This window comes from Heterodontus francisci, chromosome 7, assembly GCF_036365525.1.
Source record: "Heterodontus francisci isolate sHetFra1 chromosome 7, sHetFra1.hap1, whole genome shotgun sequence".
Classification (NCBI taxonomy): Eukaryota; Metazoa; Chordata; class Chondrichthyes; order Heterodontiformes; family Heterodontidae; genus Heterodontus; species Heterodontus francisci.
In genome coordinates, this window is record NC_090377.1 from 26,810,771 (window position 1) to 26,835,291 (window position 24,521).

At 47.1% G+C, this 24,521-nt stretch overlaps 1 protein-coding gene across 1 annotated transcript in view; it reads left to right on the plus strand.

Annotated features, from left to right (window-relative positions):
- neb (nebulin) overlaps nucleotides 1-24,521 on the plus strand; it is a 361,674-nt gene that overhangs the window by 260,663 nt on the left and 76,490 nt on the right. The window contains exons 115-120 of the mRNA XM_068036260.1: nucleotides 2,750-2,854; nucleotides 3,630-3,734; nucleotides 12,073-12,177; nucleotides 14,288-14,392; nucleotides 15,542-15,646; nucleotides 23,328-23,435. Of these exons, the coding sequence (XP_067892361.1) occupies nucleotides 2,750-2,854; nucleotides 3,630-3,734; nucleotides 12,073-12,177; nucleotides 14,288-14,392; nucleotides 15,542-15,646; nucleotides 23,328-23,435 (633 nt within the window). The remainder of the gene's footprint in view (nucleotides 1-2,749; nucleotides 2,855-3,629; nucleotides 3,735-12,072; nucleotides 12,178-14,287; nucleotides 14,393-15,541; nucleotides 15,647-23,327; nucleotides 23,436-24,521) is intronic.

Genomic DNA, 24,521 nt, shown 5'->3' on the forward strand with positions numbered 1-24,521 from the left:
TTGGACAGAGCAGCCAGGATGAGCATCAGCAGATGTAGCCTTCTGAACAACAGGAGGCCAGAGGAGCACAGCAGGGGGCTGCAAGGGGAAGAAAGCACCAAGACATCGGTCTACTGACCAAGAGTCAGCTACTGAAAATGACAGAGTGCTAATGCCATAGGAAGCTGTGCCTATCCAGGCAGATGGTCTCGGATCTTTGTGCTCTGATCCACAAAGACCTGAGGCCTCACAGCCCACATGGCAGTCCCCTACCTGCAGCTATCAAGGTATCCATTGCCCTGATTTTCTATGCAACCGAATCGTTCCAGTGACCAGCTGCAAACCTAGGTGCCATCTCGCAGCCGGCAGATCACAGATGCCATATTCCAGAGGGTGGGGGACTGCACCCATTTTGACACAGCTGGGCCTGCCCAGGCACAGAGGACATTGCGTTTCGCCTCCATCGCTGGGATCCTCCAGGTTCAGGGTATCATCGATTATGCCCATGTGGCCATCAAGGCACCCAGTGACCAGCCAGTGAGATCCATCAACAGGAAGGGCTTCTACTCTCTCAATGTCCAACTGGTCTGCGACCACAATAAGAGCTTCCTTCGTTTCTGCCCTCTTTCCTGGCAGCTGCCATGACTCCCTAATCCTCCAGCAGTCCAGGCTGCCTCAGATCTTCACTCCATCCCCCAAGGTGTGTGGATGGATCCAAGGGGACAAGGGAAATCCCTTAAAGATATGGCTACTGACCCCTCTACAGGAGCCCCAGAGACCCAGGGGTGATACAACCAATGCCACCTGCTCAGCAGGCCAACCATTGAGCAGGCCATCGGACTTCTGAAGTGCCTGGACTGGTCGGGTGCACCCTCCAATTCCCTGCTGCAAGGGTCTCTTGTCATTGTGATGGTCTGCTGCGCTCTCCATAACATGGCCCTTTAGAGAGTTGTGGACCTTGAGGACAGTGAGGGCCTGGAAGGAGACAGCTCATCAGGGAAGGAGCAGGAGGTAAGAGAGGAGGAGGAAGAAGAGGAGGCAGAGGGGGATAAGACTGAACAGGGAGGTGTCCCTGCTGCACGACAAGGTGGGCCCTCCTGGGAAGAGGACCTCTCTCCTCTCCCTCACAGCCTCCAGCATTAGATCCAGGTCGGCATCGATGAAGTGAGGTCCTGTCCTGTCCCTAGTGCCAGGCCTGTGACTCTCCTGTGACATCTCGCTTCCCTCTGGTGCAGTGGAAGGTTTTGGCACAAACTGCAGATCCCTTCAGGATAACCAGCGGCCTCAGTGATGGAGCCAGCCATGGGATGTCTGTATGATTCCCACACTTCATCTGACCCACCTCCATTCCAGGCCCCATGGCTCTAAGTGGACAGGAAATCCATCTCCACACCAATTAAGGATTCAATTGAAAACCTGAATCTAAATCAGTTTCCCTCTGGAGGTGGATTTCTGACCCAAAACCAGACCCGCTCCTGTTTCCTGCCTCTGTAACAAGAATCCAGCCCATGGAGTTAAAATACAGAGCAGCCATGATCTAATTTGAATGGTGGAACAGGCTAGAGGGGCTGAATGGCCTACCTCTGTTCCTATCATACTGAGGCAGATTAAGCGAAACAGCCACAAATCTCCTTGACAGCTGCTGAAATCATCTTTCTGGCCCTGTCCTTAGCCAACAACAGCTGTTTCTGTACCCTGGAGCAGGAATCTCCCTTTACCAGACCTTAAACTGCTCAATATCACCTGGTATTAAAACACAAGCCTCACGATCAAAGCAACCCCCTTCCTGTTCTCACATCATCATTCTTCATACCCAGTCTAGTTTCCCTGATCATCTACCTACCATTTGGCACCATGGTGCCAACCTCTTGCCTGTTCCCTCCAAGGCAGACTATAGAGGCAACCAGCCTCCTGTCTGGGTGCTGCTGCCATCCTAGCAATTCCCGGACTTCCTGTGGGTTATTTTGCCGTGCACAAGATTGCTTTGCTATAATGAGCCCTGGCAGGACAATCAGGCACATGACGGAGCACACTTCCTGTGACTCCATGCTAATTGATCCTAGACAACATCAGGAGAGGGAGTCATGCCCTTTACAGATACCTTGATACAACAGTGACGAAGCTCGTCAAATATTGGAAAGAAGGCTGTGGACAGATATATGGTAACAGTAAAGCTTCTTACAGTTATATTAGAAAATGGTTAACAAAATCATTTGTTCTTTAGAAGCATAGGTTATGTATGAGGATTCTTTGCATGGGATTCCACTCCTGCAAAGGTGCCAAATGTGATGGACTTGGTACTGATAAAATCAATTCAAGGCAAGTAACTGCAGGAATAGCCTTTGCACAGATTAAGGCATTCTTAATCTACCATATGCTGCTGGACTTTATATACCTGGGAGTGATTAAAGAAATGGGAGATGTATTATGTGAGTCACCAGCCATACATTCCATAGCCCTTTGTGATCTGGGCTAGTTCCTGTGGACTGGAGTCAGGCTCCTGCAGTTCCAATATTTAACAAGAGTGAAGCTACATTGCATTTTTCCATATCTACTCCTTCATTTTATTTGTTCTGCACATACTGATGGAGTGAAAATTCTCAAAGTATAGTGTGGAATTCTTCAAATAACACTGCTTTCAAGGGCAACCAGGCATTCATGAACAATGGGAAAAATGGCATTAGAAATCCTTCCTTATCCCAGTGAAACTTGCTTCTTGCCAGTTTCCTCTTTTCTGATTAATGACATTTTCTTAACATTCTGGTCCTAGGTCAAATACAAGGAGAAGTACATCCAACAGTTGGGATTGTGGAGATCAATCCCTGATCCACCTGAGCACTTCCACCACCGCATGGTGACTGATGCTGTCAGCACTGTGAGTCTTTGTCATCTTCTAGTTGATTTTAGTAGGAAAATATAAAAATTACAGCAATTTTAATCTGACTGTTACATAGTGGCTGTTACATATTGTTACACATGAGTAGGTAATGCTTTAAGTGACAATCTAAATATAAAACAGAATAAGAAAATAAATACAACTTTCGGATGTGTTAACATACGAGATGTCTAATTTACTTAGATATTATGTTTTGATTTTCCACTCTTTATGCCCCAAAAGTTTGTAAGTAGCTTTGCAGACATTCTTAATAGTAGAAGTTTTTTTTCCCTTTAACTTGTCATTAATAGTAATCTTATTTTTCATTTTTTAATGCATAATTCATGCCAAATGTCTTCTCTCCCTCCTCTCCTGAAGCTGTTGATTTCTTGCTGGGGTATTGGATTCTTGCGTGCCTAGTGATATTTGGCACCTCACCCAACAGACTATTACCCATGTCTAAGCTTTTTAACTGTGTGAGTCTCGCACTCATATACACCCACCCATGCCTGGGAAATGGGTGCAATACTGTCCAATTTCCAAGCCAAAGAAAGCTTTGGAGCTTTTGGGAGCAGTTGGATGGACCTTGATGATCTTTTCTGGTCCTGTACAATACAGTATCCCTAACTGGCTTCCTTGTGTAGTATTTAAAGCTCCTTAATAAACCCTTTGAAAGTTTTTCTTGTCATTTCCGGCAAACGTGAATGTTTCTTCAATGTGTCATTTTGTATGCAAGACCTGACAGCTTCAGTCAAAATGATTATTTCATAACTAGGTTAAATACAAAGAGGACTTGGGATGGTTGAGAGGAATCGGGTGCTATGCGTGGGACACTCCTGATTTGATGCTGGCGGGAAAGAACAAGGAGCTGTACAGCCAGGTAGGGAGCGATCATCTTTGCTGTAAACCTGACACGTTTAAGTGAGCAAGTTAGTAATTTGATGACGCTATGACAAAACAGATATCTATTCATCTTTATCTCGAGCTCATTATTTCAGCACATGCTGCTGTGAACCACACACACACATAAACTGCTGGATTTTATGGTCCCACCACCGGCAGCAGCAGTGGGCACGGAACATGGCGGCCGTCTCCCACAGGCCGCAATTACGCAGCGGGCGGCCACTTTATATACTGACAGAGGCCACCCCCCTCACCGAAAAACAATGCGGGGGCAGCCTCAGCAACGACGTTCACGGCGCCACCTGTTGAAGGAGCAGGTGCTGCTGCCATTTTTAAAAGGCTGACAGACCTGCAAACAGCACATCGTGCAGAGTTCACCCTCTTCCCACACCCCCCCAATACCCATCAGAGTGCAGAGTTCACCCCTTCCCCCCCCCCATACCCATCAGAGTGCAGAGTTCACCCCTTACCTCCCCACCAATACCCCAGAGTGCAGAGTTCACCCCTTCCCCCCCCCCATACCCATCAGAGTGCAGAGTTCACCCCTCCCCCTCCAATACCCCAGAGAGCAGAGTTCACCCCTTCCCCCCCCCCATACCCATCAGAGTGCAGAGTTCACCCCTCCCCCTCCAATACCCCAGAGAGCAGAGTTCACTCCTTCCCCCATCCCATACCCATCAGAGTGCAGAGTTCACCCCTTCCCCCCACCCCACCAATACCCATCAGAGTGCAGAGTTCACTCCTTCCCCCCCCCATACCCATCAGAGTGCAGAGTTCACCCCTCCCCCCCCAATACCCCAGAGAGCAGAGTTCAACCCTTCCCCCACCCCATACCCATCAGAGTGCAGAGTTCACCCCTCCCCCCCCAATACCCCAGAGAGCAGAGTTCACCCCTTCCCCCCCCCATACCCATCAGAGTGCAGAGTTCACTCCACCCCTTCACCCCCCCCAATACCCATCAGAGTGCAGAGTTCACCCCTTCGCCCCCCCCATACCCATCTGAGTGCAGAGTTCACCCCTTCGCCCCCCCCATACCCATCTGAGTGCAGAGTTCACCCCTTCCCCCACCCCATACCCATCAGAGTGCAGAGTTCACCCCTTCGCCCCCCCCATACCCATCTGAGTGCAGAGTTCGCCCCTTCGCCCCCCCCATACCCATCTGAGTGCAGAGTTCACCCCTTCCCCCACCCCATACCCATCAGAGTGCAGAGTTCACCCCTTCGCCCCCACCAATACCCATCAGAGTGCAGAGTTCACCCCTTCCCCCACCCCATACCCATCAGAGTGCAGAGTTCACCCCTTCGCCCCCACCAATACCCATCAGAGTGCAGAGTTCACCCCTTCCCCCCCCATACCCATCAGAGTGCAGAGTTCACCCCTTCCCCCCCCCCCAATACCCCAGAGAGCAGAGTTCACCCCTTCCCCCACCCCATACCCATCAGAGTGCAGAGTTCACCCCACCCCTTCCCCCCCCCCCCCCAATACCCATCAGAGTGCAGAGTTCACCCCTTCCCCCACCCCATTCCCATCAGAGTGCAGAGTTCACCCCACCCCTTCACCACCCCCCCCCCAATACCCATCAGAGTGCAGAGTTCACCCCTTCCCCCCCCCCCATACCCCAGAGTGCAGAGTTCACCCCTTCCCCCACCCCATACCCATCAGAGTGCAGAGTTCACCCCACCCCTTCCCCCCCCCCCAATACCCATCAGAGTGCAGAGTTCACCCCTTCCCCCACCCCAATACCCATCAGAGTGCAGAGTTCACCCCTTCCCCCCCCATACCCATCAGAGTGCAGAGTTCACCCCTTCCCCCCCAATACCCCAGAGAGCAGAGTTCACCCCTTCCCCCCCCATACCCATCAGAGAGCAGAGTTCACCCCTTCCCCCCCCCAATACCCCAGAGAGCAGAGTTCACCCCTTCCCCCACCCCATACCCATCAGAGTGCAGAGTTCACCCCCCCCCAATACCCATCAGAGTGCAGAGTTCACCCCTTCCCCCCCCTTACCCATCAGAGTGCAGAGTTCACCCCACCCCTTCCCCCCCCGCAATACCCCAGAGAGCAGAGTTCACCCCTTCCCACACCCCCCCATACCCATCAGAGTGCAGAGTTCACCCCTTACCCCCCACCAATACCCCAGAGTGCAGAGTTCACCCCTTCCCCCCCCATACCCATCAGAGTGCAGAGTTCACCCCTCCCCCTCCAATACCCCAGAGAGCAGAGTTCACCCCTTCCCCCATCCCATACCCATCAGAGTGCAGAGTTCACCCCTTCCCCCCCCACCAATACCCATCAGAGTGCAGAGTTCACTCCTTCCCCCCCCATACCCATCAGAGTGCAGAGTTCACCCCTCCCCCCCCCCCCAATACCCCAGAGAGCAGAGTTCAACCCTTCCCCCACCCCATACCCATCAGAGTGCAGAGTTCACCCCACCCCTTCACCCCCCCCAATACCCATCAGAGTGCAGAGTTCACCACTTCCCCCCCCCCAATACCCCAGAGAGCAGAGTTCACCCCTTCCCCCCGCCTCATACCCATCAGAGTGCAGAGTTCACTCCACCCCTTCACCCCCCCCAATACCCATCAGAGTGCAGAGTTCACCCCTTCCACCACCCCCCCCAATACCCCAGAGTGCAGAGTTCACCCCTTCGCCCCCCCCATACCCATCTGAGTGCAGAGTTCACCCCTTCCCCCACCCCATACCAATCAGAGTGCAGAGTTCACCCATTCCCCCACCCCATACCCATCAGAGTGCAGAGTTCACCCCTTCGCCCCCACCAATACCCATCAGAGTGCAGAGTTCACCCCTTCCCCCACCCCATACCCATCAGAGTGCAGAGTTCACCCCTTCGCCCCCACCAATACCCATCAGAGTGCAGAGTTCACCCCTTCCCCCCCCCACCATACCCATCAGAGTGCAGAGTTCACCCCTTCCCCCACCCCATTCCCATCAGAGTGCAGAGTTCACCCCTTCGCCCCCACCAATACCCATCAGAGTGCAGAGTTCACCCCTTCCCCCACCCCATACCCATCAGAGTGCAGAGTTCACCCCTTCGCCCCCACCAATACCCATCAGAGTGCAGAGTTCACCCCTTCACCCCCCCACCATACCCATCAGAGTGCAGAGTTCACCCCTTCCCCCACCCCATTCCCATCAGAGTGCAGAGTTCACCCCACCCCTTCACCCCCCCCAATACCCATCAGAGTGCAGAGTTCACCCCTTCCCCCCCCAATACCCCAGAGAGCAGAGTTCACCCCTTCCCCCCCCCCCATACCCATCAGAGTGCAGAGTTCACTCCTTCCACCCCCCATACCCATCAGAGTGCAGAGTTCACCCCTCCCCCCCCCATACCCCAGAGTGCAGAGTTCACCCCTTCCCCCACCCCCCAATACCCCAGAGTGCAGTTCACCCCTTCCCCCACCCCATACCCATCAGAGTGCAGAGTTCACCCCACCCCTTCCCCCCCCCCCAATACCCATCAGAGTGCAGTGTTCACCCTTCCCCGACCCATAGCCATCAGAGTGCAGAGTTCACCCTTCCCCCCCCAATACCCCAGAGAGCAGAGTTCACCCCTTCCCCACCCCATACCCATCAGAGTGCAGAGTTCACCCCACCCCTTCACCCCCCCCCCAATACCCATCAGAGTGCAGAGTTCACCCCTTCCCCCCCCCACCATACCCATCAGAGTGCAGAGTTCACCCCTTCCCCCCCCCAATACCCCAGAGAGCAGAGTTCACCCCTTCACCCCCCCCAATACCCATCAGAGTGCAGAGTTCACCCCTTCCCCCCCCCCACAATAACCCAGAGTGCAGAGTTCACCCCTTCCCCCACCCCATACCCATCAGAGTGCAGAGTTCACTCCACCCCTTCGCCCCCCCCCCTCCAATACCCATCAGAGTGCAGAGTTCACCCCACCCCTTCACCCCCCCCCAATACCCATCAGAGTGCAGAGTTCACCCCTTCCCCCCCCCATACCCATCAGAGTGCAGAGTTCACCCCTTCCCCCCCCCAATACCCCAGAGAGCAGAGTTCACCCCTTCAGCCCCCCCCAATACCCATCAGAGTGCAGAGTTCACCCCTTCCCCCCCCCAATACCCCAGAGTGCAGATTTCACCCCTTCCCCCACCCCATACCCATCAGAGTGCAGAGTTCACCCCACCCCTTCCCCCCCCCCAATACCCATCAGAGTGCAGTTCACCCCTTCCCCCACCCCATTCCCATCAGAGTGCAGAGTTCACCCCACCCCTTCACCACCCCCCCCAATACCCATCAGAGTGCAGAGTTCACCCCTTCCCCCCCCCCCATACCCATCAGAGTGCAGAGTTCACCCCTTCCCCCCCAATACCCCAGAGAGCAGAGTTCACCCCTTCCCCCCCCATACCCATCTGAGAGCAGAGTTCACCCCTTCCCCCCCCCCAATACCCCAGAGAGCAGAGTTCACCCCTTCCCCCACCCCATACCCATCAGAGTGCAGAGTTCACCCCCCCCAATACCCATCAGAGTGCAGAGCTCACCCCTTCCCCCCCCCTTACCCATCAGAGTGCAGAGTTCACCCCTTCCCCCCCCCATACCCATCAGAGAGCAGAGTTCACCCCTTCCCCCCCAATACCCCAGAGAGCAGAGTTCACCCCTTCCCCCCCCCCATACCCATCAGAGAGTAGAGTTCACCCCTTCCCCACCCCCATACCCATCAGAGTGCAGAGTTCACCCCTTCCCCCCCAATACCCCAGAGAGCAGAGTTCACCCCTTCCCCCCCCCCATACCCATCAGAGAGCAGAGTTCACCCCTTCCCCCCCAATACCCCAGAGAGCAGAGTTCACCCCTTCCCCCCCCCAATACCCATCTGAGTGCAGAGTTCACCCCTTCCCCCACCCCATACCCATCAGAGTGCAGAGTTCACCCCACCCCTTCCCCCACCGCAATACCCCAGAGAGCAGAGTTCACCCCTTCCCCCCCCCAATACCCCAGAGAGCAGAGTTCACCCCTTCCCCCACCCCATACCCATCAGAGTGCAGAGTTCACCCCCCCCAATACCCATCAGAGTGCAGAGCTCACCCCTTCCCCCCCCCCTTACCCATCAGAGTGCAGAGTTCACCCCTTCCCCCCCCCATACCCATCAGAGTGCAGAGTTCGCCCCTTCCCCCCCCCAATACCCCAGAGAGCAGAGTTCACCCCTTCCCCCCCCATACCCATCAGAGAGCAGAGTTCACCCCTTCCCCCCCCAATACCCCAGAGAGCAGAGTTCACCCCTTCCCCCCCCCATACCCATCAGAGAGCAGAGTTCACCCCTTCCCCACCCCCATACCCATCAGAGTGCAGAGTTCACCCCTTCCCCCCCAATACCCCAGAGAGCAGAGTTCACCCCTTCCCCCCCCCCATACCCATCAGAGAGCAGAGTTCACCCCTTCCCCCCCAATACCCCAGAGAGCAGAGTTCACCCCTTCCCCCCCCCCCAATACCCATCATGTTCAGAGTTCACCCCTTCCCCCACCCCATACCCATCAGAGTGCAGAGTTCACCCCACCCCTTCCCCCCCGCAATACCCCAGAGAGCAGAGTTCACCCCTTCCCCCCCAATACCCCAGAGAGCAGAGTTCACCCCTTCCCCCCCCCAATACCCATCTGAGTGCAGAGTTCACCCCACCCCTTCACCCCCCACAATACCCATCAGAGTGCAGAGTTCACCCCTTCCACCCCCCATACCCATCAGAGTGCAGAGTTCACCCCAGCCCTTCCCCCCCCCCCACCAATACCCATCAGAGTGCAGAGTTCACCCTTCCCCGACCCATAGCCATCAGAGTGCAGAGTTCACCCTTCCCCCACCCATAGCCATCAGAGTGCAGAGTTCACCCTTCCCCCACCCATAGCCATCAGAGTGCAGAGTTCACCCTTGCCCCACCCATAGCCATCAGAGTGCAGAGTTCACCCTTCCCCCACCCATAGCCATCAGAGTGCAGAGTTCACCCTTCCCCGACCCATAGCCATCAGAGTGCAGAGTTCACCCCTTCCCCCACCCATAGCCATCAGAGTGCAGAGTTCACCCCTTACCCCCACCCATACCCATCAGAATGCAGAGTTCACCCCTTCCCCCACCCATAGCCATCAGAGTGCAGAGTTCACCCCTTACCCCCACCCATACCCATCAGAATGCAGAGTTCACCCCTTCCCCCACCCATAGCCATCAGAGTGCAGAGTTCACCCCTTACCCCCACCCATACCCATCAGAATGCAGAGTTCACCCCTTCCCCCACCCATAGCCATCAGAGTATAGAGTTCACCCTTTCCCCCACCTAGGTGGCGCCAGCTTTCCCCAGATGGGAAAGCGAAGGCGCATGAGTGCCGCACGTCGTGTTGATCGGGAACTCAAGGTATGATCACTGCAGTTTACATTTTAATCCATGCGAAGGTGTAATTTACATATGCTAACTCAGGTGCCACCGCAGAGCGGTGGAGGGGCCGCCATGGAGCTTTCCCACCACCAGGACAATTGGGCCTGGCAGTCCCAGCGTCAGGTTCCGTGGCAGCCGCTGTAGCTCCAATTTTCTAGCTCCCCTCGCCACAGAACCCAGTGTCGGGCTGGGAACAAAATCCAGCCCAAAGTGTATTCAGCGGTCTTCAGACTGATGCCTGGACAGCCTTATTGATCATTAGGGCTCCTTATAATGTAAAAATACTTCCCTACGATTTTCTCTATTTTTCTGGAGGTGCTGATTCATGTTGATACATATCAGTTACCTGTGTGAAGTGTTGGCAGGCTATGCAACTGTGGGAGATGACAGTTGAGTTTCATCCTGTCCTTACCCAATATTCCCGCATGGGCACATAGGGCTGGATTTTAAGCACCTGCCTCCAGGAGTAGCGGCGGGTGGGAAAAAAAGCCGCTGTAATGTTGCGCGCGGCAGCTAATTTAAATGCACCAGTTGGCCCACCAGCCCCCAATCATGTGGACGGGGCGGGCTCTTTGATGCTGGCAATGGCGTCAGCTGCCTTGTGTGCAGGCGCGGGTGCCATTTTTAAAAGGCAGCCATAACCTCCCGGCTAATTAACATTTTTAAAATCAAACCCCACCACCCCCACCCCCACCACCCCCCCCCCACCACTCCAGATCAAAAGTCTATCGCCCCTTTCCCACCTCCCCCCTCCAATAACAATAACATTAATTATTTGCCCTTCCCACCCCCGCCAAAACACTTACCTTTCAAACATGACCTTCGCGCCCCCCCCCCACCCCGCCACAAACTGAACAGAGTGTACAGGTCACCCCTTCCCACCATCCCCTGGACTAATAATGAAAATTTGACCCCATTTCCCTCCCTCGCCCCCCGCACTAAAAATCTTAAGTTCCCCACCACTTTGACACCTGCTTTCCCCAGATTGGAACTGAAGGCGTGTGAGTGCCGGCCGCCACTCAGAAGGTCGCAGCCCTACAGTAAGATTGGAAACAAATTTATTTAAATGTATTCATTTACCTAATTTAAATATTCAAAACTGGGTCCCGTCGCCCAGCTGCGGGGGGCAGCCACCATGGAGCCTCACCTTACTGGGAAGATTGGGCCTGGCCCTCCCTACGTCAGGCTCTGTGGTGGGCTGTTGACGGAACAATCTTCTGACCCCTCTGCTACGGAGCCCAGCTTCGGGAGCTCCTGGTCATAGTTGATTTTAAGGGATGCAATTTGAATATTTCAGGGAGAAAAGAACAGAAGGTTATACTGATAGGGTTAGATGAAGGGGGGTGAAAGGAGGCTCCTGTGGAGCATGCATCACTTGTGCCTCATGGCCTGTTTTTGGGCGATACATGCTATGTAATTCTAATGTAATTCTATGTAATTCCATCAGGAGTTACTGTATAGCATTCAAGAGTGGGATGTTTGATTATTCCACCTCCCAGCTGAGATCAGCTAACCCAGAACAAGGGATTGAAGCTGGGATTTTCTCATTCTACACATCTCAGTTCAAACATTGTGGCAAATTGACCAACTGAGTGACCAGGAGAACTTGAAGTAACACCATAAACCTGTACACATGTAGTAAGTAACCAGCACCATTTCACTGGCCAGGCCCTATGATCTGTTAGTTAGTGAACTGTGATGTAATGAAGTATTGTTAGCTGTGGTCTAAGCTGAGGTAGTGATACCACAAACCTAACATATCCTCAAAAGGAGCACACGTTCTTTGGTGATTCCATACATAAAATCCCTACTGATTTACGAAACACGAAATAAAGAATAAAATAGATCATTTGTTCTATCGTTCAGCTGTTATGGTTGTTTTACTGTCCAGGTTACTTTATATATATATATATTACTTTCTTCTTACAGTACAAGTATCAGGAATCAGTTGCAAAATTCAGAAACAACTTCAAATACACCGCAGATACTCCAAATATCAGGCATGCGCAGGCGGCAACTGCAATTTTGGATGAGGTTTGTGTGATTGGAGGCAATATTTTTCTGTGCTAGGGTGTCCAACATGTGACTGTAGGGCCACATGCAGCCTTCAAATGATCCAATCCTGGAAGCCCAGACAATTCAGCCATATTTACATTGATATCTCTTATTTGCTAGTGTGTCCCATTTTGAGTTTTGTGGCCCTGAAAGTTTTGAAAGAGTTGCTGTTAGCACTGATGCCTGTTTGGTGGATATAAGTGCACCAAGATTTGTTAATATCAGTAACAGGATCTGGGACCATGGGTTTAAACTTTATACATGGTTCCCAAGGCTCTCTGGTACAAACCTTACAGTCCATGAAAACATAAATCTTGCATACTCCTGATCTATTTCTTTGTCCCCAACACGTTTATAAAGTAAATCTGTTATCCAAATTATTTCTTTTTGAATTGTCTTTCATTGAAAAAATAGAAAATGCTGACATAAGATTGAGCAAATTCCAGAAATAAGAACCAACATTCATTTAATGTGCCATTAATTCTTCTGTTAGGGTCTGATGATTGATGACAGTTTGAGATTTTCTTTAATAATATGTAGCCTGAACTCTTCAATGAAGTGTAGTTATGATAAAAAATATTTTTTTTAGTCTTTATGGATCAGCTGGCTTAAATAATCAGTAGAAGGTACCTTTTAGTTTTTACAGTGTTCATGGGTCATATTCATGTCCTTACTTACCACATGTTTTTTCTTTGTGATTTTCTTAAACTGCTGCCCTGAGGAACCGAGAAATTATTGTAAGGTGAAAAAATGAGACTTTTATCGCAGATGAAAACAAATCTATTTCCTTACTTCAGTTGATACATTTTTTTTTATTAAAGTCACTTCTTCCTGAATTTCTACACAGTTCTGTGCAAAAACTGGAATAAGTGATGGAATTATGGTCTATGTCTGAGAAAAGAAGTAAAAGCAAAGGTAAAATGTATCAATCAACCCTTAGTTCTTGGTGCATTTCATGAAATTATACCTTTTCAAATGTTATCTGATCAAATATTGCCTGAACTTTTTTTGATAGATGCAAAAGAATTTTAATATTGACCATTTGCTATTTCTGACCTACCAGGCAGCTGATTAATTATGATCCTCATTTCCAATGTGTTTATGGCTAAAAACAACGCAATTTGAATTTCTAAGTCTCACAAGCTCAATCATATAGATTATTTTTATGGTTAGGAATTCTATCATACTAAGCAATTAGTTGAAGTGTTATTTCTTTGATTCCTATCTCTGAATATTGTCAGCATGAAATATTTACTTCTGTGCTATGTAGAGGTAAATTTTTGCAGCAACTCCAATGTGTAAGCAACCAAAGACTGATGTATGCTCACTTTTGGAGAATCTGCTACCCAGAATTTCAGAGTTCGGATGCAGCATTGCCTAAGCTGTTGTGAAGAGTCTACTGCACTGGAGTATGTTTCAGTCTCTCTCTTTATTTGCAATATACTTATTGGTGGGATTAGTGTTTTGACTCTGACTTCAGATGACCAAAGTCAGATTTTCTGATTTCCTTTTTCGTCCAAATATTCAGACTGAACAGATAATGCTTTGGAAGACTGAACCAGTTGGGAACCTCTGAAGACATTGACTTATTCTGGGGCTGGACATTAAAATATTTCATCCCCATACACCTATTAATTCCCCTCACCCATATTACTGAAATAAGATAATCATTGGAAATAATACATTGTTTTAACTAAATCTAATATTCTGAGCAGAAGTTATACAAAGCTTTCTATGAGAAGCAGAAGAGCAAGTATACCTTGGTTTTGGATGATCCTAGAAGCCTTCTGGCCAAAAGGTCGGGTCAACTAATCAGTCAGGTAATTCTGTGGAACTTGCACTTAAATTTGGGGCCTTGTCTAAGTTGGCCACCTGCAACACCACCAACAGTCAACCTTCGTCCGGTTGGCCCATTTTATGTGGATATCATCTACCCAAATAAATGCTGCATTGGGTAGCGCTCTTGTAGCCTGTGAGAACCTATTCACTGACAGAGTGACAAAGTTCTAGGATGATGAACACTGGTGTCTTTACCCGCCTTATTATATGTTCCATCATCCTTTGCATGCATGTGCATCTTTATTGACAGCAATCATATAAGTCTGAAGCCAAGCTCAAACTGAGGCGAGGATGCAATGAAATTCTGCGTCCTGATATGCTGACCGCTATATACAACTCAATCTCAGGAAGCCAGGTAAAATTGCCCAATGTTGCGCATTATTTTACCTCCTTTTGATTTTTGGTTTGTCTGAAACTGATACATCAAACATTCTTTTTCCCCTTGGAGATGGGGTTTACATTAAACATTAGTTCAATCATTTAAAAAGTCTTTTGTTTGGAAAAGGCTTCATATTTTAGCAAAACAACTCTTAATTTCAGTTACAAACCAAATTGGCACTAATTTTAAAAGGCTTCCCTACTAATTCAAGCATTGGTCAAGTAGGCTTGCTGCCTGTTAACTATTCTGTCTGTATTGGTCATAGTTTCCTGACAGTTTTTCAAAAACATGTGTTTTCATTGGTTTTCTGTTGACTTCATTCACTATTTTAACACTGGGCCAGATTTTGATGGAGTGGGGCATCTCGCACATGCCTTGTTAGTTAAATGTACAATTGTACGTTTAGGCTTTAAAACTCTGCCCACAAAGTTGCTGAAACTGCGAGCTGGTAACGCAAGGACAACGGCATCTAGAACCTTGGCGAACAATGGGCCAGACTATGCATCTCCTTAACCAATGGGATTGGAGGATTGAGAAAGAAACCGAGAAATGACACAAAAGGAGAGTGAATTAAAGTGGGTGAATTCAATGTCAAATCAGATACCGAAAGAGAAATAAAGAAAGGGAAAGTAAGATTGGAATAAGAGAGAGAAAAAAGCACAAAGGAGAAATAGGAGACAAAAATAAAATTTTATATTTTTAAAATCTCCTAAAGCAATTCACAACCTGAAGGAATTAGACTACTTATAATTGTTTACTTTCTGGGCAAGAGAGGTTGATGGCAGTCATTAACAATTATCACATCATTAAAAGGGTACTCACACTGCTAATTACTAGACTGAACTTTTTGACAAGTTTAATTGGAAATTAATGTGCAAATGCAGCAACTTCATGAAGATCATAGGGAGGTTAAGTGCGAGATGCCACTATCGCAAAGCTAATGACAAAGAGGCACAAATCGGCCAGCAACCTATGTGGCAATTTGCAATTCACAGGAATCTCTTCCTCACCACAAGTTGCTGGCTGATTTGCTGATTATTAACAAGTATGCGTTGTTCAGCAATATCTGGCCCATGGAGCTTGTGTTGATTGTTGTACATTAATTCTATGCTTGCTTGTGTACAGTGGAATTATAAGAAGAACTATGAAAAGGTGAAAGACAAATACACATCCATCTATGATACCCCTGACAACATCCGATCTAAGAATGTGACGAAGCTCATCAGTGATGTAAGTTGTTCTTTAATGCAGTAAATATGCCTTTGCACATACAATTAACCCCATTTAAATAGTAATTACTTGGATAGTGTATAGATACTAGTGTAATATTACTTGTTCCTTTGGTATGTGCACTATTGTAAAATTCACAGGACTACAAGTAATATCCAAAGAATATGTTTTATTTTAGCTTAACTGGAACATTTTATATATGTACACAGCTTCTACATGAGTACACCAACGCACATCTTACTCTGTCTGGCTATACCCACAACTCCCTGGTCATGTGTGATGTGACATCACTTCCTCCTGTGACCTTCACTTACAGCCTCTTAAGGTTCTCCCACAACATCCCTCTTTTTTCCAAAGATAAAAAACATATGTACGATATATAATGATGTTGCAGTTCAGACTAACTATACATGAAGACAAAACGCAATTTGCAAGTATGCAACTTTAACGCTGCCTAAAACGTAAAGGAGGTTTGATTATTTGTCCCGATCTTGTTATCGTAAACCTCTTCTCAGAGCTCAGCTCGTCTTGACGACTCCCCTGAGACTCTGGTAACCTGGAACTCTGGTTAGCATGTTCTTCCTCTTTGCTCATAGCCTCCGTACATTCATCTTCAGACTTTGTCTTTGAACGTGTCCATGATGACACAGGGTTGTTGCGTGTAGTGTTATGGTAGAGTTCTCTTAGTTGACTTCGGTTCCGTCTGAGAATTGCATCATTGGGTGTCTGGACCTCATATGATTTGGGATGGTTGCATACCAAGTTCCCAACTTATGACTGAGGAATTTGACCTTCTGTCCTACTTGCAATTGAGCTAATTCTAGTCCCACTTGCCTGTCATATGATGTCTTCATCATCCCTTGTTTGGAAAGCTTAGAAAAATGATGATTGGCAATATCACCAATCATCGGCAATCGCTCTGGCCTCCAGGTATTTGCTGCAATGAACTGAAGCCCCAAGCAGAGACTCCCAGTCATATCATCTCTTCGTGTCAAGACTCCTAGCCTTTGTGTCATCCTTTATTTGGTCCGACCCAATACACTCAACTTGGGTATTTTCTACCATCTCTGGTGCATTATTTACTTCATGTTTTGTGACAATTCGTAAACCTTGGCATACTGGAAGTACTGGGACAGCTGGCCCAGTTGTGTTTACAATATAAAATGTTTGAGATACCCATTCGGAGCTCCAATAGCTGCACTGCAAGGTTATCGTTCCCATGCACTTGATTGGAGAACCATTGTCGGCAGTCAGCCTAGACATGGTGTGTCGTACCTTCGATTCCCATATCTTCAAGCACACGTCCTACAGCATATGATGGGCACTTGCTCAGTGTCAACTTTTACCCTGAGCTTATGCTTGCCACTCTTTTGCAGCCATATAATCCCGATCATGGTCAATACCTCAGATTGCGTGATAGCATTGATACATTGATCCAAATTAACTATGTGAAATACTTGCTCACTGTTTGCACAAGTACATTCTTCATCCATGTCCTCCTGACAGTCTATCTCTCTGCTGGACCTGATATACCTGCTTGGGCTCTGTTGTGTGTTTTATTTTTATTGCGTTTGCCATCCTGTCTTGCAGACATTCTCTCTGCATGTGATCTGTCACCATTCCTATGTGCAGTATCTGAGCTCGGCTTTCTGCATTGCCTTGCCCAATGTCCTCACTTACTACAAGCATTGCACCGGTCCTGTTATGCCAGACAGCTGCAAATTGGATGAGTTAGGCTACATTTTCCAAAAGGCTCTCAAATTTCTGAGCATTGGTTACCATACCAATTGTCATTGCCTCCCCCAGCGCTTGTAACTGTTGGTGCGTGGCCATGATGGCTCCAAATGTCCTTCCATTGTTAAGTAGTGCATCTATGCTGTGTCCTTTCTTCTTTTCTAGCAGGTCCTTTTGAGGTTCCGCTACTGGGGTAGACGTGATTACTAGCTCTGACAATTGGATATCTGCAAAGTCACATTCTTGAGCTTTGTCTCGGCACCTTGCAACAAATTGGTCAATGGACTCAACTTGCCTTTTCTGGTAGATAATAAGCTCAAGCCAATGTACTTGGAAATTGACCTTTACCTTGAGTTGTTCCGCCAGAAATGTCCATAGTTTTCTAGGGTCCTTCTGATCCTCAGCTGACAATCTAAATGTATTGATCCACTGCAGGCCCTTGTTGCCCAGATCAATTTTAATTTTCACAGCTTGGTTCTCTGGTTCACTCACTTCTGGAAGCCCAGGTTTCGGAGCTGGAGCGGCAGCTGGGGACACTGTGGAGCATCCACGAGGCGGAGAGTATCGTGGATAGCATGTATAGAGAGGTGGTCACACTGCAGGCTCAGACCCCATAGGCAGGAGGTGAATGGGTGACCAAGGCAGAGCAAGAGGACTAGGCAGGCAGTGCAGGAATCTCCTGTGGATATTCCCCCGCAAAACAGATATACTGCTTTGGATACTGTTGGGGGGAATGGTCTCTCAGGGGAAAGCAGCAACAGCCCAATTCATTGCACCATGGTTGGCTCTGCTGCACAGGGGAGCAGTAAAAAGTGTGGGAATGCAATAGTTATAGGGGATTCGATTGTAAGGGGAATAGATAGGCGTTTCTGTGGCCGCAAAAGAGACTCCAGGATGGTATGTTGCCTCCCTGGGTCAAGGATGTGTCAGAGCGGTTACAGGACATTCTGAAGGGGGAGGGTGAACAGCCAGTGGTCGTGGTACACATTGGTACAAACGACATAGGTAAAAAAAAGGATGAGGTCCTAAATGCAGAATATAGGGAGCTAGGAAGTAAGTTGAAAAGTAGGACCTCAAAGGTGGTGATCTCAGGATTACTACCAGTGCCACATGCTAATCAGAGTAGAAATAGCAGGATATAGCAGATGAATACATGGCTGAAGAGATGGTGTGAGGGGGAGGGTTTTAGATTCCTTGCGCATTGGGACCGGTTCTGGGGGAGGTGGGACCAGTACAAACTCTACAGGTTACACCTGGGCAGGACCGGGACTGATGTCCTAGGGGGAGTATTTGCTAGAGTGGTTGGGGAGCGTTTAAACTAAAATGGCAGGGGGATGGGAACCTTTGCAAGGAGTCAGAGGAGGGGGGGATCAAAGACAAGAACAAAAGACAGTAAGGGGAATAAGAAAAGTGATAGGCAGAGAAATCAAGGGCCAGAATCAAACAGGGACACAGTGAAAAATATTGGGAAGAGGACCAGTAATGTTAAAAAGACAAGCCTTAAGGCTTTGTGCCTTAACGCGCGGAGCATTCGCAATAAAGTGGATGAATTAATCGCGCAAATAGATGTAAACGGGTATGATATAGTCGGAATTATGTAGACATGGCTGCAAGGTGACCAGGGATGGGAAATGAACATCCAGGATATTCAGTATTTAGGAAGGACAGACAAAAAGCAGAAGGCGGTGGAGTTGCATTGCTGGTTAAAGAGGAAATTAACGCAGTAGTGAGGAAAGATATTAGCTCTGACGATGTGGAATCTGTATGGGTAGAGCTGAGAAACACTAAGGGGCAAAAAATGTTAGTGGGTGTTGTATATAGACCCCCAAACTGTAGTGGTGATGTTGGGAATGCATGGAACAGGAAATTAGAGATGCACGCGATAAAGGAACATCTGTAATTATGGGTGACTTTAATCTACATATAGATTGGGCAAATCAAATTAGTCACAATACCGTGGAGGAGGAATTCTTGGAGTGTATAAGGGATGGTTTTCTGGACCAATACGTTGAGGAACCAACTAGAGAACAGGCCATCCTAGACTGGATCTTGTATAATGAGAGAGGAATAATTTACAATCTAGTGCTGCGAGACCCCTTGGGGATGAGCAACCATAATATGATAGAATTCTTCATGAAGATGGAGAGTGACGTAGTTGATTCTGAGACAAGGGTCCTGAATCTTAGTAAAGGAAACTACGAAACTATGAGGCGCGAGTTGGCCATGACGGATTGGGAAACGTTACTTAAACGGATGACAGTGGATAGGCAATGGAAAACATTTAAAGAGCGCATGGATGAACTGCAACAATTGTTTATCCCTGTCTGGCACAAAAGTAAAACGGGGAAGGTAGCCAAACCATGGCTTACAAGGGAAATTAGAGATAGCATTAGATCCAAGGAAGAGGCATATAAATTTGCGAGGAAAAGTAACAGACCTGAGGATTGGGAGCAGTTTAGAATTCCGCAAAAGAGAACCAAGGGATTGATTAAGAAGGGGAAAATAGAGTACGAGAGCAAGCTTGCGAGGAACATAAAAACTGACTGTAAAAGTTTCTATCAGTACGTGAAGAGAAAAAGATTGGTGAAGACAAATGTAGGTCCCTTTCAGTCAGAAACAGGGGAATTTATTATGGGAAATAAAGAAATGGCTGACCAATTAAATGCATACTTTGGTCTGTCTTCACAAAGGAGGACACAAATATCATACCAGAAATGTTGGGGAACACAGGGCTCAGTGAGAGAGAGGAACTGAAAGAAACCCGTATTAGTAGAGAAATAGTGTTGGGGAAATTAATGGGATTGAAAGCCGGTGAATCCCCAGGGCCCGATGGTATGCATCCCAGAGTACTTAAGGAAGTGGCCCTAGAAATAGTGGATGCATTGGTGGTCATCTTCCAAGATTCTATAGACTCTGGAACAGTTCCTACAGATTGGAAGGTAGCTAATGTAACCCCACTATTTAAAAAAGGAGGTAGAGAGAAAGCAGGGAATTATAGACCAGTCAGCCTGATGTCGGTAGTGGGGAAAATTCTAGAGTTATTATCAAAGATTTTATAGCAGAGCATTCTAGAGTTATTATCAAAGATTTTATAGCAGAGCACTTGGAGAACAGTGGTAGAATCGGGCAAAGTCAGCTTGGATTTACGAAAGGGAAATCATGCTTGACAAATCTAGAATTCTTCGAGGATGTAACTAGTTGAGTTGATGAGGGGAAGCCAGTGGATGTGGTTTATTTGGACATTCAGAAGGCTTTCGAAAAAGTCCCACATAAGAGACTAGCATGTAAAATTTAAAGCACATGGGATTGTGGGTAGTGTATTGCGATGGATAGAAAATTGGTTGGCTGACAGGAAACAAAGAGTAGGGATAAATGGGTCTTTTTCTGAATGGCAGGCAGTGACTAGTGGTGTATCGCAGGGATCGGTGCTAGGACCCCAGCTATTCACAATATACATTAATGATTTAGATGAGGGAACTAAATGTAATATCTCCAAATTTGCAGATGACACAAAACTGGGTGGGAGGTTGAGTTGTGAGGAGGATGCAGAGAGGCTTCAGGGTGATTTGGACAAGTTGAGTGAGTGGGTTAATGCATGGCAGATGCAGTATAATGTGGATAAATGTGAGGTTATCCACTTTGGTAGCAAAAACAGGAAGGAAGATTATTATCTGAACGGCTATAAACTGAAAGAGGGGAATATGCAGCGAGACCTGGATGTTCTCGTACACCAGTCGCTGAAAGTAAGCAAGCAGGTGCAACAGGCGGTAAAAAAAGGCAAATGGTATGTTGGCCTTCATAGCGAGAGGGTTCGAGTACAGAAGCAGGGATGTCTTGCTGCAGTTATACAGGGCCTTGGTAAGGCCACACCTGGAATATTGTGTGCAGTTTTGGTCTCCTTATCTGAGGAAGGATGTTCTTGCTATAGAGGGAGTGCAGCGAAGGCTTACCAGACAGATTCCTGGGATGGCAGGACTGACATATGAGGAGAGATTGAGTCAATTAGGATTATATTCGCTGGAGTTCAGAAGAGTGAGGGGGGATCTCATTTAATCTATAAAATTCTAACAGGACTTGACAGGGTAGATGCAGGAAGGATGTTCCCGATAGTGGGGGAGTCCAGAACCAGGGGTCATAGTCTAAGGACATGGGGTAAACCTTTCAGGACTGAGATGAGGAGAAATTTCTTCACCCAGAGAGTGGTGAGCCTGTGGAATTCGCTACCACAGAAAGCAGTTGAGGCCAAAAGATTGAATGTTTTCAAAAAGGAGTTAGATATAGCTCTTGGGTCTAAAGAGATCAAAGGGTATGGGGCGAAAGCCGGAACAGACTACTGAGTTGGATGATCAGCCATGATCATAATGAATGGCGGAGCAGGCTCGAAGGGCCAAATGGCCTACTCCTGCTCCTATTTTCTATGTTTCTTGATCCGGGAAACACAGTTTCATCTATTATTGAAACTGTTTATACTCGGATGCTATGTCCAATGCCTTCCAAACCATAGTTGGATACTTGAATGCCATTTTCTCGATAATCCAACTTTTTCACAAATATAGGCTTTTTCACGGGCTTTCTTTTTCACAGGCTTTACAGGTTTTCTCTCTTAGAGGTACAACTTTCTGTTCCTTTTTTTAGAAAGATTTGTCTTTACAGGCCTATCCCTTTCAACAGCTACTTTCTTTGTTGCTACAATTCATTTTTTTAAAGCGCAAGAGCACCTTTTTTTCTCTGCAGAGAACTGCAGCTTGCAGTACCAGCAGCTGCCACAACCAGCCTTTTACTTTGTGTTGAACCTCCAGTGGCGCTGTTAAGATCTTCCTGCTCTTTTCAGCTTAGGCCCTGCCAAAGAAACAAAGAAAACTGGGAAAACTAATGCAATAATGGCTACAGCTACTTCTTTTAAAATTTTTGACCCACTGTTAGTTGATCAGATTAGTTGAAGGCTCTGATCTCCTGGCAATTTAGATGCTGTACTCAGAGTTTTACACCTCCCAGGGTCCTGTCTATAGTCCTAGCTCACTGCACTGTTGTGGGGTCTTCTGCCAGCCGTACCCCTGGTAAGCAACCTGCTATTCCTGGTTCTGTTTTGGTGTGTTCTTCAGAAAAAAAATCAAACATTGTAATATTTGGTGCATTTCAGAAAAATATATCCCAAACATTGCCACCATGCTCCTTTTTACTTGTTCCTTTGAAATGTGAACTATTGTAAGATTCACAGGACTACAAGCAATAACCAAAGAATATGTGGGTTTTCATTATAACTTACTTGGAACATATGTATGCACACACAGCTACTACACGAGCACACCAACACAAATCTTACTATGTGGGCTACACCTACAACTTCCTGGTTATGTGATTTGACATCACTTCCTCTGGTGACCTTCACTTACAGCCTCTTAAGGTGCTCCCACAACAACTAGCTATAGCTATTGTACATGTACAGAGTTAGTCAGATTGCTGTCATTTAATTAAAGACAGATAAGTCAAGCTCTTAGTATCTGCAGTCAGCGCATGTTACTGGGACATTCTGTGTACCTTTCCCACTCCCCATATAAGCGCATGTGCTTCCTGAGTTCACAGAAGTCATACTTGCTTTTAAAACGGCAGCTAACACTACAGAATCAAGTCATTTTAGTACTATTAATTTCTTTACCTAAATTACAAATTATACCACATTTTCAGCCATTGATCTGTTGCATGATTTATTACTACAAATTAATTAGCTTATTCAAATTGCTGCAAATTAATTACTGCACAAAATAATCTTTAGAAATTTACAATGACAATTAAGTGAATACATTATTTTGTGCAACAGGAAAATATTCATGCTATTTCACTGCATATCTATGGGATACAGCCATGTATAATGGAGCCTCCTGTAATTCAGAAAAAGCAACTTCTATAATAATCACTTTTATTTTAAATTTTTTTTTCATGTTCGCAGATAAAGTATAAACTGGAGTATAATCAGAATAAATCCAAGGGTTACACTACTATCCATGACACACCAATGCTGCTACACATGCGAAGCGTGAAGGACAAAATTAGTGCTGTAAGTAGCCACCACACTCTGAATAGAAATATCTTTTTCATATAAGTCAATATACATGCACTCAAGTGATATGGTGCCTGCTAGTCTCTATTATTTACAACACTGCTTTGGAACGGCAAAGCTATTTCATTATTACACCCTCCTGTCAATTGTCCCTATAGTCTCAGAAAATAAAGTGCGTCAAATCTTGTTGGAGCAGGGCATCTCATGGGATGCCCCATAAGTTGTACTTTCTTCTGCACCTTCAGCTTGAAATGTTTTTGTGCCGTAACTTGCTGGAACTGTGAACTGATAATGGCACAGTGAGAGCAAAGGGGCATTTGGAACCATGTGAATGACAGGACCAAAAGTGCATCTCCCTAAACAATGAGATTTAAGAATGGAGAAAAAAACAGAGGAACAATGGTGAAGGGGGCTGAATTTGAGTCAAATCAGGTACAGAAAGAGAAATAAAGAGAGGGAAAGAAAGATTGGATTGAGAGAGAGAAATGAGACAAAGGAAAAGTAAGAAGAAAAATAAAAAAGTTGAAGTTTTTAACATCTAACAATTTATTACAAGCAAGAATGAGACTCGATAGTTTAAATTGTTGCCTTTCTCAGCTGGAGAGATTGATTGGCATTGCAGTAACAGTTATCATGTCGTTAAAAGGGTAATAACACTTTTAACACCTGCTCAAGGGCAATTAGGGATGGTCAATAAATGCTGGCCTAGCCAGCGACGCATACATCCCGTGACGAATAAAAAAATTATGAGCCCTAACTTTCTGTGGTGAGTTTAATGGGCCATTCATTTGCACATCCAGCAAGTTCTTAAAAATAACAGGGATGTTGAGGCCAAGATGCCATTTGTGTGAAGCAATATGCAGAGCACAATAAATTGACCAGAAATCTTTGAGCTGCGCAAGTTCCAGCTTATCTCTCCATCCCCTGCACTTGGTGGCTGATTTGAATATTAATAATGGCGTGCATTGTTAACTGCCGTTATTTTTCCAGTAAGATTTGGCCAATGTTTTTTGCAATGTGAATTGTTCAAAATTTTCCTACATTGGGTATGTCTGAGTTGAAGTTTAATGTAAATCTTCCATG